The 16,654-nt window shown below is 34.2% G+C and overlaps 1 protein-coding gene across 2 annotated transcripts in view; it reads left to right on the forward strand.

Annotated features, from left to right (window-relative positions):
* The window catches only part of TBC1D19 (TBC1 domain family, member 19), a 152,747-nt gene that overhangs the window by 67,725 nt on the left and 68,368 nt on the right, over positions 1-16,654 (forward strand). For both annotated transcript variants that reach the window (XM_010839936.1, XM_010839935.1), the window contains exons 9-11: positions 3,046-3,118; positions 6,801-6,839; positions 8,635-8,747. In XM_010839936.1, coding sequence (XP_010838238.1) covers positions 3,046-3,118; positions 6,801-6,839; positions 8,635-8,747 — 225 coding nt within the window. The remainder of the gene's footprint in view (positions 1-3,045; positions 3,119-6,800; positions 6,840-8,634; positions 8,748-16,654) is intronic.

Genomic DNA, 16,654 nt, shown 5'->3' on the forward strand with positions numbered 1-16,654 from the left:
AGCCAAGGCAATGGCACCCCACTCCAGTACTCTTGCCTGGAAAATCCCATGGACGGAGGAGCCTGGTGGGCTGCAGTCCATGGGGTCGCGAAGAGTCGGACATGACTGAGCAACTTCACTTTCACTTTTCACTTTCATGCATTGGAGAAGGAAATGGCAACCCATTCCAGTGTTCTTGCCTGGAGGATCCCAGGGACGGGGGAGCCTGGTGGGCTACCGACTATGGGGTCGCACAGAGTCGCACACGACTGAAGCGACTTAGCAGCAGCAGGAGCAATTAGTGGTACTTTTTAAAATGGCAGCCTTAAGAAATTAATATATAAATATAAAGCATATAAGCGGTCCTTGAAACATAGTAAGCAGTAAATGTTAAGCATTAGTACTATAACTGTCATAAAAAAACTATTTTTAAGACGTTATTTTAAAAGATGTTAGAAGTCCTCTTAGGAGAGGTTTATACAAAGTGATATGGCTGTATACAAGAGGAAGTGGCAGATTCTTATGAAGTGTAGAAGGTCTTCTCAGAGGTACTGACATTTGAAATAGTTTGAAGGCGTTTGCTAGGTAAAGAAGCAGGGAATGATGATTTATGAAAAGGTTTCAGTTCAGTTCATTCGCTCAGTCGTGTCTGACTCTTTGCAACGCCATGAATCGCAGCATGCCAGGCCTCCCTGTCCATCACCAACTCCCGGAGTTCACCCAGACTCACATCCACCGAGTCGGTGATGCCATCCAGCTATCTCATCCTCTGTCGTCCCCTTCTCCTCCTGCCCCCAATCCCTCCCAGCATCAGAGTCTTTTCCAATGAGTCAACTCTTCGCATGAGGTGGCCAAAGTACTGGAGTTTCAGCTTTAGCATCATTCCTTCCCAAGAAATCCCAGGGCTGATCTCCTTTAGAATGGACTAGTTGGATCTCCTTGCAGTCCAAGGGACTCTCAAGAGTCTTCTCCAACACCACAGTTCAAAAGCATCAATTCTTCGGTGCTCAGCTTTACATGTTGTAAGTGGGGCTAATTATGCCTTCTGTCTGTCTGAGGGGACCTGGAGCTGGTGTAGATAAATTCTTAGCTATTGGAGAATCAGAATCCTATGACTGATTTTCAAAAAACTGTGACCATACTTAATGTCTTCAGGCATTAAGGATAGTTGTCCCCATTTCCTGAATCATGTGGCTGGTGATAATGGTTCTACCTCCAGAGTGCAGGGTTTATCTGTAACCCTGGTCTGTCTGTGTGAGTACTGAACTTGGTGAGACTCAGTGAGTCTTATATGATCCTATAATAGATGGCCCTCAAATCTAGCTCACAGTGTTATGCAGACTCATGCATATTAAAAAGGATTTTTTTTGAGGTATAGTTGATGTACAATATTACATAAGTTTCAGGTGTACAATGTATTGATTCACAGTTTTTAAAGGTGATATACTTCATTTATAGTTATAAAATATTGACTATATTCCCTGTGTTGTACAATATATTCTTGTAGCTTATTTACTTTATATGTAGTAGTTTATATCTCTTAATCCTGTACCTCTATTTTGCCAAAAGGGAATTTCTTGAAACCAAAATGTATTAACTCTAAAGAGAAGTTGCACACTAATTCCTGTTCAGTCAGGTACAGGCAGCAGGTTGGAACTAGAGCTCAGTAGAGTGGTTCACTATTTATTAACTCCCCATTGTTACATGTCACTAAGCACTGTGCTAAGTACTGGAGGTGGAAATGTGTGTAAGAGATAGGACTGTCTTCCAAGAGCTTCAGGCTAGTGAGGAAATGGACAGTAAAAAGATAATTTCAATACGATGTAATTGTATGCTTTGATAGAGGTTGCAGAAAAGGTAATACATGTTCATAAAGAAGAAAATCTGAGATTAGGGCCCAGGGCTTCCCTGGTGGCTCAGACAGTAAAGAATCTGCCTGCAATGCAGGAGACCCAGGTTTAATCCCTGGGTCAGGAAGATCCCCTGGAGAAGGGAATGGTTACCCACTCCAGTATTCTTGCCTGGAGAATTCCATGGACAGAAGAGCCTGGCAGGCTATTGTCCATAGGGTCACAGAGTCAGACACGACTGAGTGACTAACACTTACACTACTGATATAGAATAAAAAATAGTCCAAAGCAGTAAATTTTTATCTCTTTAGTTATCAAAAATTGGTAACATAAGTTGCAGAGCTTTTTTAAGATATAGATAAAAATCAAGTTTTTAGTTAAAAGATTGAAATATAATGACACTTATTTAAAATCTATAAAAAATAAAATATATGTTATGCTGAATAACTGTTTTATGAGGGACACAAATCACTAATTTAAATAATCATAGATAATTATGAAGGATTAAAACTAATACCATTTTTAAAGAAGAAGGAAGTTTGGTTTTAGCAATTAGAATAATGACAAAAGACTGAGGCAAGTATTAATAGAAATATTTAATTACTTAGGGAATAAAAATAATGTGAATACTGTGAGGTTCTTATGTATTTAAAAAAACAGACAAACAGGGTTACTTTCCTTAGGCATTAGTAGATAAGTAGAGGAAGTCTGGAGAGTAAATCTAATTTATTCTTATTTTAGCAGAGCACTTGATAGTCTAATTTTACTTAAAAATTAATTTAAGTTGTTTTGGATATTTGCAGTGTTTATTTGATTAAGAGCTGAGTGAAATACAGTACCATACAAAGCACAGATACAGAATTATATTGGTAATTTTAGACAATGAATTTAGAAAATAAAATTTATAAGTACTGCATGTGCTATTTGTATATGTATATTTAAGGAAAGATTTGAATGTTATTAGTTCTTTACTCAAAAGAATAATTAGTCTTTACTTTTACTGACTAGTTTGTTATCTGAAAAGGGAAAATTTTGGAGTAAAGCATTACTATTTAAAGGTTCAATAATATCGTTTTCTTTTTTAGATATTTGAATGAAGCAAAGATTTATTTTACATTGTGATTCTCATTTAAGTTGATGTCTAGGTGAAGATTATCTTTTAAATAACGTGTAGAAAAGTCTGAGATGTATGGTAATTCTGTGTGTTATTTTTCAGAAAGAATTCTTTGTAGAACTTGGCTTAACTACAGGACAGCTGGGTATAGATGACTCTACACAAGTGCCTCCTGGTTAGTATTTCTCCCATATGGCATATAATAAATGAAAATGAGAGTTAGATAAAACAAGGTTTATCTTGTCATTTCCAAATTAATCTAGTAACTTTTTAATATCTGTCAACTAACATGCTTTTTGCCTCTCCTTGGTTACTATTAATTATTGTATAGAATCTTGTATATTTATTAGCCTTCAACTAGATATTGTCTTTTTATTTGAGGGTCTTTAAAACAATTTTGAAAACCCCTAGGACATACACAAGTCATTTTGTTGGTAACATTTTTCATTGGCAGCACTCATGGCTCCCTTTATTTGCCGTCACCATCTTTATTATTTTTCATATCACCGAGTTAAATGAACACTGACATTCTATCTTGTATAAACAAACATAGGTTTTAAACTTGGTGTGTTTTCATCTAGAACATTTCCCCAACATCTCTTTTCTTGTGCCTAAATGCCAATATTTTCATAAAAGACTGGATTAATATTTAATCATAATAAACAGGAAGTAAAAATGACTTAAAATGTGGAAGGTCTATATTGTTGTACTAATTATCATAGACAGGAGCCATGGGGCTGCTCTTGTCTTTTCCTCTGCCACTGGCTACTTGTGTGACTTGGAAAAGTCACTTTGTATTTTGGGACTTGTTTCTTCCACTGTAAGATAAGGAAGTTGGCCACTTATTATTGTTGCTAATAATAATAATAATAATAATAATAATAATAAACAGTTATTGAGCATATACTATGTGTTATATGTGTTTTATATATAAAACAACTCTAGATGTAGCTATGTTTTATTATCATTTTAAAACCTTTTTTACTGTATAATGCATATAGGAAAGTACATGTGTCCTAAGAGAATGGCTCAATAAATTTTTATAATTGGACACTCTTATTAAATTACCACCCAGATCAATAAAATGAAGTCCTTTCCTACCCCCTTTCAATCTTGATCCCCTGTGTCAAAGATAACCACTGTTTTTACTATTCAAATCTCATCTCTTGCCTCCTCATTCTGTCCTTCCCCCTTCTGCCACCTCCATCCCCACTTCCACATACACACATGTTCTCTGTCTCTAATCATATTTGAAAAACTGCTGCAAATTTTTCAAGTGTCTAGATTGACGACTCTGCCTCCTCTAAATCTCCTACGTCATCATCATCATCACCATCCTTGTGTGTTTATAGGATTTCAGCATATCTTCAAGTTCCTTTTTGGTAAGGGTTTCTCTATGCTCTTCTGTGTGGCCCTCAACATTGTCATCAGTTAGTTATGTCAGAGAAATCTCCCCTACCAAACTTTCCTTGAAACATTCAAAGTATTCTTGATTTCCGCATCAATATTGGGGAAGTCCCCAAGTCACTGATTGCTTCATTCCAGAATGGCCTCCAGCATGCATCAGGCTTTAGGGCATCTACAGCCTCTGCAGTGGGCAAACTTGCATCTGCAGTTGTGAAGCTCTTTCATAAATTGCTACTGAGGCGGCTGCTGCTGCTGCTACTGCAGGCAGGGTTAGCATCAAGGGCAGCGGGGAACCTTTTTCAAGTGAGGTGGATGTAAGTCACCTGGATGGACTGCTGCAGCGGTTGCAGAGAGTTAGGAAACAGGAGCAGCCTTGCACATTCTCGTTGGTGAAGCAGAGAGATTGGGGTTGACCAGGAGCATTCTCAGCTAAGAGGAGGACCTTGAAATGGCAGCCCCTTCTCTTCATCCCTTTACTATCAGGAATGAAGCACTGGTGGAACCTCTCCAAGAACAAAATGGCCTTCACCCAAACCTTCTCGTATTGCCAGAACATGGGCCGGCAATTTTTGTTTTTGTTCTTGTGGGCCTGGGGATTGCTTGCTCAGTAGATGAAGCCTGGCTTGATCACATGACCTGCTGCATTACCACACAGCACCAGAATAAGGTGATTTTTCCAGGTCGTGAACCCTGGGACTTGCTTTACATTCTTATGGAAATAGGTGTTATTGGGCCTTCCAGACCATGCCCACTTCATTACAATTGAAGATCTGCTCTGGAAGATAGCCTATCTCTTCTGTAAGTTTTTTGAGCTCTTCTGGGAACGCTGAAGCTGTCTCTGCATTAGCCAATGCTGATTCTCCCATGATCTCTAAGTTCTTGTGGTTGCAGCACTTCACAAAGCTAGCCAGCCATCCCTTGTGAGCTTCAGACTCCATTCTCCTCAGCCCCTCATAGTGGTGCTCACAGAGGCTAAGTGCTTTTTCACACCTCATCTTGCTGTCAACAGGAATATGCTTCTGTGACATGTCCTCCAGCCACACACTTAATACCTTTGTAAGCATTTTACCATGAACCAGAGACCATTTTTGCAATTGTAGGGGCAGCACTAATACTTCAGCTTCTTTCTGCTTTATTTTGCAAATGCTTGGTTCATTTTTACTGACTTCATAGCTTTCCTTGGCAAGCAGCATGAATCCATGACATGGTGGGAGACTACAGCAGGGTATGCCAACGTCAGTTCATTCACATGAATTCAAGTTTTGCTTTTTAGAACTTAGCACACAGCAAATTCAAGATTTGTTTTTTGGAATTTTCTAGAATTTTTTAAAAATATTTCAGTCTGAGGTTGGTTGAATCCACAGATATGGAACCTACAGATTTGGAGGGCTGACTGTATTACAGTAGTGCTGCTGTGAGTATTCTTGTGTAAGTCTCCTGGTACATATAGGCAGACGTTAGGATTCATAGTGAGAGTAATGCTGCTAACTGTTGTAGGGTGTGCATACGTTCAGTGTTCGTAGGTGTCGCCAAATGGTTTTCCAAGGTGGTTGGACTGATTTACACTCCTACCACCTTTGTACGAGAAGCTTATTTGCTCCATTTCCTTTGCATTTAGCCATTGTGGTGGTTGTGTATTTCATAATGGTTTTAATTTCATTTCTCTGATAACTAACATGGTTGAGCATTTTCTCATACGTTTATCGGTCCTTTGGATTACCTCTTTTGTAAAGAACCTGTTCACATCTTCTGCATATTTGCATTGGATAGTTGTCTTTTTTAAGTTGACTTACTGGGAGTGCTTTCTGTGTTCTAAGTACAAGACCTTCGCTGGATAGATACATATTGCAAATATATTCTCCCACTCTGTGACTCACCTTTTCACTCTCAGTGATGTCTTTGATGAACAGAAGTTTCTTGGGTTGAATATGACCAAGTTTAGGAGTTTTGTTTTGTTTTTTTTCTATTATGATTGGTACTTTAAAAGCAAAAATTTTTTTTCCCCATATAACCTTTTAAAATGGCATTTTTATAGTGGGATTACCCGTATAGTATTAACGCTTTTATTAGGTATGGTTTCATGCTAGTTTAGAGTGGAAGTAGGGGTTTGCAAATGAAGCTGTCAATAAGTTTTGTTTTTAGGGGAAAAAAATTAAAGATGAATGGACAGAAACTTGTGTTATGAGAAGGTATTTTATACTATTTTAACAAAGGAAGTTAGTTTATCAATTTTTTTCTTCTGATTAAATATACTTAATTTTCTTTTAATTTCTATAAACTTCAAACAACTTAGAAAAAAGACTTTTCTACGTATATTCTTATAGTTTCCTGTAGAGCTATTCCAGCTTTGAAAATAATTAGAAGCATCAATACTAGAAAAATATACATAATATTATTCTAAATGTGGCTGATTATATTTGTGTCTAAAAATGTTATTTTATCATTTTTAGAGCTTTTTGAAAATGAGCATGTACGTATTGGGCAAAAAGGTAAGCTTTTTAAACATTTTAATTGGAAGATAATTGCTTTACAATGTGTTGGTTTCTGCTGTGAAATAACACGAATCAGCTATTTAGTATACATCTCCTCCTCTTGAGAAAAAGATAAGCTTTTGATTAAACTTATTTTAACTTCTGAAAATGAGACAGTTTTAAGTAAATGTCTGCATCATATGCCCTCATCTGAAATTTAATCCCTGAAAAGCTAAAGACCTAAAAAGGAATCATAATTAACAATGTAGATAAAACAATAGGAATCTTTATAAAGAGGGGAAATGCATCACTTTGGCTTTATCAATAAACAGCAGATAAAGAAGTACACAGATGATTCACTAAAAAACAAAAGATAAATGCAGCTACACATTTCTCAAGGGTATTAGCTTAATCCATTCAACAGTAGAATTTCATTTTAAAATCAGAGTCAGGTTCTCTCTTTGATATGCCCACACCCTTCTCATTAACGTTAATAGGAATATGCTCCTGCATCAGGAGAAAGTGATGACTGCCACGCTTCCTGGTGACTGTTCACAGTGGCAGGACTTAATAACTGAGCAGCTGTCAGCATTCTGGAGAATAAATTTTCCCCATCTTTTGAAGATTCTTTTCCTTGTTTATATAAATCCAGTTCAGTCTTTGAAATATGAAGTGCAGATAAGTCTTTGTGTCAGAATGAACCTTCTGACAGTTATATTATCATGGTCTAAACTCCTTAGTTCAATTTTCAGAATCTAGAGGACTATATTTATATGATTTGATATTTTCATTAAATATAATTGCAAGTTAAAGGATATGTTTCATCTTTTTATTTCAAAGGGTCCCTTTGTTTCTTTTGGTCTTCTCATTTTCATTTAGTGTAAGGTTTTTTCCTTTTTCTTTTAAGAATATAAGAAAACAGTACTGTTAGACAAGTATTAGCAGATGTCTAGTGTTTCTTCTTTTGTTTTTACTTTTTTATATTTTGGTTTTATTTGTTTTGGAAGGGGACTTAATTTCTAGATTTAATAGTTAATATTTTCTTTAAAATAAAAATTAAAACAAAAGGATAATATATTAATTTTGAGAACTTGACCACTTCTGAATAATTTGGAGCCTTAAAATGTTATTGGATCCTTTGTGTTTTCAGTTCTTAAAAAATTCCTCTTTTCTGTTCATTGTCCTGGAGAAGGAAATGGCAACCCACTCTGGTACTCTTGCCTGGAAAATCCCATAGACGGAGAAGCCTGGTAGGCTATAGTCAATGGGGTTGCAAAGAGTCGGACACGACTGAGCATCTTCACTTCTTCACTTCTTCTGTTGATTTTGGCAGATAGTTAAAAGATCATCTAATAGAATGGATATCTACATTTGTAGAATTCTTAGTCGTAATACTTCAGATAGCATACTACTTCCAAATACTAGAACATTCATGACTTAGTAGAATATGCTTAAGAAATTTATGGTTTCTGTAGGTATGATTTGATGTGATCTTCAAATCCAAAATTTATTATATATATGCATCATTAGTGGCAGATCCATGAAACTATAGTTAAAGCACAGGAATTCAAGGTACTTACATTAAAAAAACTTTCAGATAAGGTAGGAGGTGGAGGAGCCTAAGGCTTAAAACATACAGGACTGTAAATAAGACCACATCAAAAACCAGAGAGTAAAAGAAGATTGCCAAGATATGTTTTAATTATGTAAGATACAAAGATGAAATGTTAGCTTCCTAAAAAAAATTGTAAAGATTTCAATGTATTTCTTACATTACACATTTTCTAATGAGATTCTAATATACTTTTAACAGTTTTAACAGAACAAGATAGTGCTGCTGCTCAACAGTATATCAGACAAGGAAGTCCCACAGCCCTGAGAGCTGAACTATGGGCTCTCATTTTGAATATCTCCAGTCACCCTGAGGTAAGAGAAAGAAGGATGAACCAAATTTGATATTTATTCTTCAAAGACCCGTGTTTCAAAACAGAAATATAAACGTTTTCTTAGTCTTATATGTATCCCCTTTTTAATTTTCAAATTCACTGTAGTTTAGAGTTCTAAGATAAGATTAATACATAATTTAATCACTATGTATTTAATATATATGTTTTTATTATTAATAATTAATTGGATAGTGTGAACCTATACCCAAACAATAAGTGTAGGGTTGGCCAGAAAGTTCATTAAGGTTTTTCTGTAAAGATCTTGTAGAAAAATTCAGTGAGCTTTTTGGCCAATTCCATACAATTGTAATAAGTGGAGTCTACCAGTGTAGGTCAGTGAGGATGTGTGGTGGAACTGGGGATTAGAACAGAGTGAAATAAAGACAGACTGCTCAGTGTATGTAAATGAGTACTTTGTCCCTACAGTTACTTTGAAAATATGCACCATTTTTATAGTTCTAAAAATTGACATTTTATGTGGGAATGTTATTTTTCTAAGTATAAGAACATTTTATTTTAGGAAATAAAATGAAAATGAAGAGAAATCACCAACAGACAGGTAATAGATTCAATAAAGAAAAAATATGTAACACATTCTTTTTGAAATATTTTAGAGAAATTTTTTTTTGCTTAAGCCCATTGATCTACAAATCATTGATTTAAATATTTTAATAAATAGCAAACTAATAGTTACAGCAAACTAATAGTTCACTAGACAGTGGTTAAAAACATGGGTTTTCTTTGAAATCATATGACCTAGTTTCAACTCCTAGCTCCCCCAACTTATTTGAAATAAGTTGCTGAGTGAGAAAAATTTCTTCAAGCCTCAAGTTACCTATGCTTAAATATGGGTAATAATTTTTATATCATAGAGTGGTTATGAGAATTAAATAAAATGTAAATCTTTTATTAACCCAGTACCTGATGTAACAGGCCACCACTGATGGTAGCAGTAATAATTATATATTGCATATAACTGTAAATTAATCATAATTTATAATATGTAATAATTTAGGCACATATATTATAACTATATACACATCTAATTATACACATATACTAAAATTATATATAATAGTGATAATTATTAATAAATTAGTTATATGATATTAATCATACATTAATCATAATTTATAATAATGCTGTTTTTAAGAAAATCAAGCACTAACATAAGTATTATAAAAGCTATACCTCTGGCCTTTGCAAATTATGTATGTATGCTTATGTGTGTGTATGTGCATGCATATATATGTGTTTTAAATCTCCCTCTGTAAACAGCACTATCAAAAATCACTTGCTTCCTTTTTGAAAGAATAAGCTTTGTGCTTTATTTTAGAGCAATTTTAAACCAAATGATACTGCTGATCTTTTGAGGTGACACTTTAAAAGTAACAGTTGACAAAACAGTTTAGAGTGTACTTTGGGCCTTTTTTTAGTGCATCAGCTCTTGTAAAAGAGGTAGTAGTTCTTGTTCTGATCTGACTGTGTAGATCAGAGTTAGATCACCTACCAACTTCATCGACCAGCAGCTAAGTTAACAAGTCCTGTCTCTGCAGAGGAACTACTTCCATTTCAAAAATAGATTTAGAATTTTTCCAGAAATATCACTGTAGAATAAAAGTAGTAATCCAAAATAATGATTGTTATAATGTTCAACAGCTGTTTTTACACTTGCATTGTGGAGTTAATAATGATCTTGATTTTCTGTACTCAAAATGACAGATCTGTAAATAGATATTCATATCAGAAAGGCAATCTTGATTTTATTGAATAAAACACTTTCTATACCTTACACTTTTATATTCACTGTAAAAGTGTGACCTGCACACACTATAGCAACTCCAAAATAATTGTTTAGGTGGTATATTAGAGGAGGGAGAATACTTCTTACAAAGAATTCTTTATCAGAATGTTTTGTTCAATTACTTTTCAGTCACTTAAAATAAGGTACACATGCAAATGTATCATAGTTAAGGAGATACATAAAAAGAATATTTCAAATTTCACACCCATAAACCTGTTTTAAAAATCTTACCTTCTTAGAAAGACTTGGTATTTAATGCTTTGAGTTCCTAGCAGTTAGTTTATTTAATACTTTTATTAGAACATTATTTAACTTTGATTTTTTTTCTCTTTTTAAGAAAATATGTGATAAGCTTAAAAGCATTGTCTTTATATATTTTCTATAGATTTCTGGATCAAATATCCATATTTAGCAAACATGCATATTTAAATTTTTGCTTAATTTCAGTTTGCTAATTAAAAGAAGATAGAAAATTTTCTTTTTCTTTGCTCTAAGTTCTTACTTACTGATAAAATAGTCAAGATGAGTATTAACATTTAAGATTTCCTTTAGTGATTTCACAACAAGGTTCTCCACAGCCTGACCTAAAGATCTCTAGCAATGCCTGATCATCCTAGATCTTTCTGGTCACACTTACCTAGTCTTCCCACTGTCTGTTTCTGTCCTTCACTCTCCTCAACCGCTGCTTTTCACAATCTTAGTAAAAGATATTACCTTCTCTTAACCAGAGAAAACATAAGTCATCAGAAAGAACTTATCCAAATTCTTTCCATGAAACCTGTGAACTTTCTACTTTTATATCTAAATCATGTGAAAGAAAATTCTATGCTGAATGCTCCTACTTTCTTAATCCCATAATCACTCAATCTACCTTATTCTGGTATACGTTCTACCAAATAACGATAACTGTCCTAGCTAAAGATGTCAAGAACAGTGGACGCATTTTAGTCTTTGCATTTTACTGCATTTGATACTATTATCTACTCTGTCCTTGAAATATTCTTGGTCTTTAATTTAGTTCATCCTTTTTTTTAGTTATTTCCCTCTTTTTTTGTTTTTTTTTTTCAAGTCTGCATTTGGGTTCCCGTACAAACCTTAAGTGATTGTGTTTTTCAGAATTCAGTTTTGATCTTCTTTTCATTCTGCACATTTTCCTTAGACTGATTCACCAATCATTTCTTTCTGTAATGGCTCCAACTCTGTTTTCAATCAATCATTGTCTTAACTCTAAAACTTTTATTTCCAGTTTCCTACAGAACTCTTAACACATGCTCCAAAAGTATATCAGACTCATGATGTCTAAAAGAAAAGGCATAATCTTCACCTCAGTGCATTTATGGTCATCCAAGAAATGTTGAATTGTCTCTCTACCATGCTGTTCTCTCCCTGAAAAAAAAAAAGTCTCAGACCTTTCTCTTGTTGGATACTCTGCTCTTCTCTCATGTGCAGCTTATTCCATCACCTTTCCTGAGAAAGCTTCCTCACCTCTCCTCTACCGTGCCTTCTCCCGACTCCATCTCTGCTCCTGTTAGATACTTCCTTCTTTTCCCTCCTGCCATAACCAGGGCAGGAGCAAGGACTCAAGTCAAAGAAACATATATCATACTTCTTACTTTATTTGTCTGCCTCCCTTTCTAGATTGGGGCTTCCTTGGTGGCTCAGATGATAAAGAATCTTCCTGCAGTGTGGGAGACCCAAGTTCAATCCTTCGGTCAGGAAGATCCCCTGGAGAAGGAAATGGCAACCCACTCCAGTATTTTTGCCTGTCAGACACGACCAAGCAACTAACAAGTTCACATTCTTTCTAGATTGAGTACCTGGGGACAGGAATTGTTTTCTTCTTCACCATCTTAATGTCAGTATCTTGTACAGTACCTAAAAATGATAGGCTCATCTAAATGCTTACTGAACAATTAAGTATAAAATTTTAGGACTCTGTGAGTTCTTTGATTTTTTAAGTATATATTTTCTTCTTCTCTTTAGTTAAATGGATAGTCTAAGTCTGAATAAAAGACCAAATAGATACATATACTAAAATTATTGTCTGATGCTAAAAATTTGGGCTACTTTGCTTTTCAAAGATTGCTTTTATAATCAAAATTTATTGCTCTTAAATGTCTATTTGCCAGAGCTTATACAAAGTACTCTTTAAATATTCTATTATTGGTGATTGTTTTATTTTATAAATTGTTTTCTTATAATGTCTTTGTCTGCTTTTAGGGTAATGGAATGAATTAAAAGGTATTCCCTCTGCTTCTGTCCTATGAAGGGGATTGTAGAAGACTGGCAGAATCTCTCCCTTAAATGTTTGGTAGTATTCACCAGTGAACCACTCTGGGCTTTGTACTGTCTGTTTTGGAAGGTTATTAATTATTAAATGAGTTACTTTAACAAATCTAGGCCTATACACATTGTTTCTTCTTGTGTGAATTTCAGCAAATTTTCAGCAAAATCTTATTCAAGTAATTGATCCATTTCATCTAGGTTATCAAATCTGTGGGCAGGGAAGTATTCCTAGTATTCCTCCATTATCCTTTTAATGTTCAAAGGATCTTTCACTTCTGATTTGGGTAATTTGTGTCCTTTCTCTTTTTTTCTTAATTAGCCTAGCTAGAGGCTCATCATTGTTTCTTGATCTTTTCAATGAACCAACTTTTGGTTCCAATGATATTTCTCTATTGATTCCTGTTTTCAATTTTATTTATTTATGCTCTATTCTTATCATTTCTCTTCCTCTACTTACTTTCAGTTTAATTTGCTCTTCTTTTCCTAATTTCCTAAGGTAGAAACTTAGTTTGTTTATTTTAGGTCTTTCTTGTTTTCTAATATATGCCTGCATTTAATTCTATACATTCCATCTAAGCATTGCTTTTACTGCATTCCCCAAATTTTGATGTTACCTTTTCATTTAGTTCAAAATACTTTGAAATTTTTCTTGAAATTTCTTCTTTGACCCATGTGTGTATTGTTTAATCTCCGTGTATTTGGATATTTTCCAGTTATCTTTCCGTTATTGGTTTCTAGTTTAACTCCACGGTGGGTCGGAGAGCAGACACTGTAGGATTTCTATTCTTTTAAATTTGTTAAAGCCATGTTTTATGACCCAGAATGTGGTCCGTCTTGGTGAATGTGCCATGTGAGCTTGAGAATCGTGTGTTTTGCTGCTGTTGGATGAGGTAGCGTATAGGTGTCCATCATATCCAGTTTATTGGTGGTGGTGTTGAGTTCAACTTGGACCTTACTGATTTTCTGCCTACTGAATCTATTTCTGATAGAGAAATGTTGAAGTTTTATTTCAATTGGAAATGCATGATTTATTTTATAAATGATGCTGATAACCATCCTTCTGAAAGAAAACAATCAGACCTTTGGCTTACAAAATATTAAAATAAATTCCAGGTAGGTTATAAACATGTAAATTTAAAATATCAATTTTAGAAAAAATTAGGAAAATATTTACATAAATATGTGGTGTAGGAGAGCCTTGCCTAAGGCAAGCAAGAAAACCTAAATCCATAAAGAATTTTGAAAAATTTGTCAGTGTATACCATAAACAAAAACAAAACATATTAATATGAAGAAAAGGTATTTGTAACCCAAATGACAAATGTTAATCCTCAGTATAGATAAAGAATATGACAGATTAATGAAATAAATGTAATCTAACAGAAAAATATGTAAACCATGGAAATGAAAGTTCAAATGGCCAATAAGCATATGAAAGAAAGTCAACTTTATTAGTATTTGAGAAAGTCTAAGTTAATACAACAGTAAGATAACCATTATTTTTACCCATGGAAAAGTGAAAATGGTGAAAGTCGCTCAGGAAAGGCATATGTGCATGAGGATATTTATTGTAGTATTTGTAGCAACAAACAACTAGAAACAACCTGAGTAGCCATCTATAGGGGAATGGTTAAATAAATCATAATGTATCTGTAGTGCAGTTTTAAAAATATTAAGGTTTATGTGTTGATAGTTATTTAAAAGACAGAGAGAGATGACCGTGATACATCACTAGAAACTGAAAAATAAGTATAGTATGATTCCATTTTATGTTAACAAACAACAGCTAAAACCCTTAAGTATGATTATATATTTATATAAGCATGGAGAAAAGTATGGAAGGATATAAATTACAAATAATGTTATTAATACAAATATAAATAACATTAGTTTCTTCAGTGTGGTGGGAGGGAAGAAAAAAAGAGTATTTTCTTTATCCAGCTCTAGATTGTTTCACTTATTTTAATGGTCATATATCAGTTTGCAATTTTAAACTTTTTACTTTTAAAAAGCAACATAACTCTAAACAGCTTTTCTGCTACGTTCACTAGGAAACATTAATGTATAATATTATGCCCTTTGCTACCTGTCAGGATTGGTGTTTGAGTTGGGTGCTGTTCCTACCTTTAAAAGTGTTCTTTTATTCTAGCTAAAGAGGTAGATTTAATAAATATAATAGAAGGTAAATAAAATAGTAAAATAATTTTTCTTTAGGTAAGAAATCAAAGCATCATGAATGAGAACAAAATAAAGCTTTTTAATTAAAATTAAAATTTTAATTAAAATGACTAAAAATAGCCAGCAAATTCCCAGATTATCTTTATGTGATGAGCATTTGACTCAAACTAGAGAACTGTGTATCAAGCATTTTTTAAAACAAAGAAATTTTCTGCTCTGATTGCTGTGGCCAAAACTTCCAAAACTATGTTGAATAGTAATGGTGAAAGTGGGCACCCTTGTCTTGTTCCTGACTTTAGAGGAACTGCTTTCAATTTTTCACCATTGAGGATAATGTTTGCTGTGGGTTTGTCATATATAGCTTTTATTATGTTGAGGTATGTTCCTTCTATTCCTGCTTTCTGGAGAGTTCTTATCATAAATGGATGTTGAATTTTGTCAAAGGCTTTCTCTGCATCTATTGAGATAATCATATGGTTTTTATTTTTCAATTTGTCTATGTGGTGTATTACATTGATTGATTTGCGGATATTGAAGAATCCTTGCATCCCTGGGATAAAGCCCACTTGGTCATGGTGTATGATCTTTTTAATGTGTTGTTGGATTCTGATTGCTAGAATTTTGTTAAGGATTTTTGCATCTATGTTCATCAGTGATATTGGCCTGTAGTTTTCTTTTTTTGTGGGATCTTTGTCAGGTTTTGGTATTAGGGTGATGGTGGCCTCATAGAATGAGTTTGGAAGTTTACCTTCCTCTGCAATTTTCTGGAAGAGTTTGAGCAGGATAGGTGTAAGCTCTTCTCTAAATTTTTGGTAGAATTCAGCTGTGAAGCCATCTGGACCTGGGCTTTTGTTTGCTGGAAGATTTTTGATTACAGTTTCAATTTCCGTGCTTGTGATGGGTCTGTTAAGATTTTCTATTTCTTCCTGGTCCAGTTTTGGAAAGTTGTACTTTTCTAAGAATTTGTCCATTTCTTCCACGTTGTCCATTTTATTGGCATATAAATGTTGATAGTAGTCTCTTATGATCCTTTGTATTTCTGTGTTGTCTGTTGTGATCTCTCCATTTTCATTTCTAATTTTATTGATTTGATTTTTCTCCCTTTGTTTCTTGATGAGTCTGGCTAATGGTTTGTCAATTTTATTTATCCTTTCAAAGAACCAGCTTTTGGCTTTGTTGATTTTTGCTATGGTCTCTTTTGTTTCTTTTGCATTAATTTCTGCCCTAATTTATAAGATTTCTTTCCTTCTACTAACCCTGGGGTTCTTCATTTCTTCCTTTTCTAGTTGCTTTAGGTGTAGGGTTAGGTTATTTATTTGACTTTTTTCTTGTTTCTTGAGGTATGCCTGTATTGCTATGAACTTTCCCCTTAGGACTGCTTTTAAAGTGTCCCACAGGTTTTGGGTTGTTGTGTTTTCATTTTCATTCATTTCTATGCAAATTTTGATTTCTTTTTTGATTTCTTCTGTGATTTGTTGGTTATTCAGCAGCGTGTTGTTCAGCCTCCATATGTTGGAATTTTGGCCACAGCAATCAGAGCAGAAAAAGAAATAAAAGGAATCCAAATTGGAAAAGAAGTAGTAAAACTCTCACTATTTGCAGATGACATGATCCTCTAC

This window comes from Bison bison, unplaced genomic scaffold (genome assembly GCF_000754665.1).
Source record: "Bison bison bison isolate TAMUID 2011002044 unplaced genomic scaffold, Bison_UMD1.0 scf7180017864136, whole genome shotgun sequence".
NCBI lineage: Eukaryota > Metazoa > Chordata > Mammalia > Artiodactyla > Bovidae > Bison > Bison bison.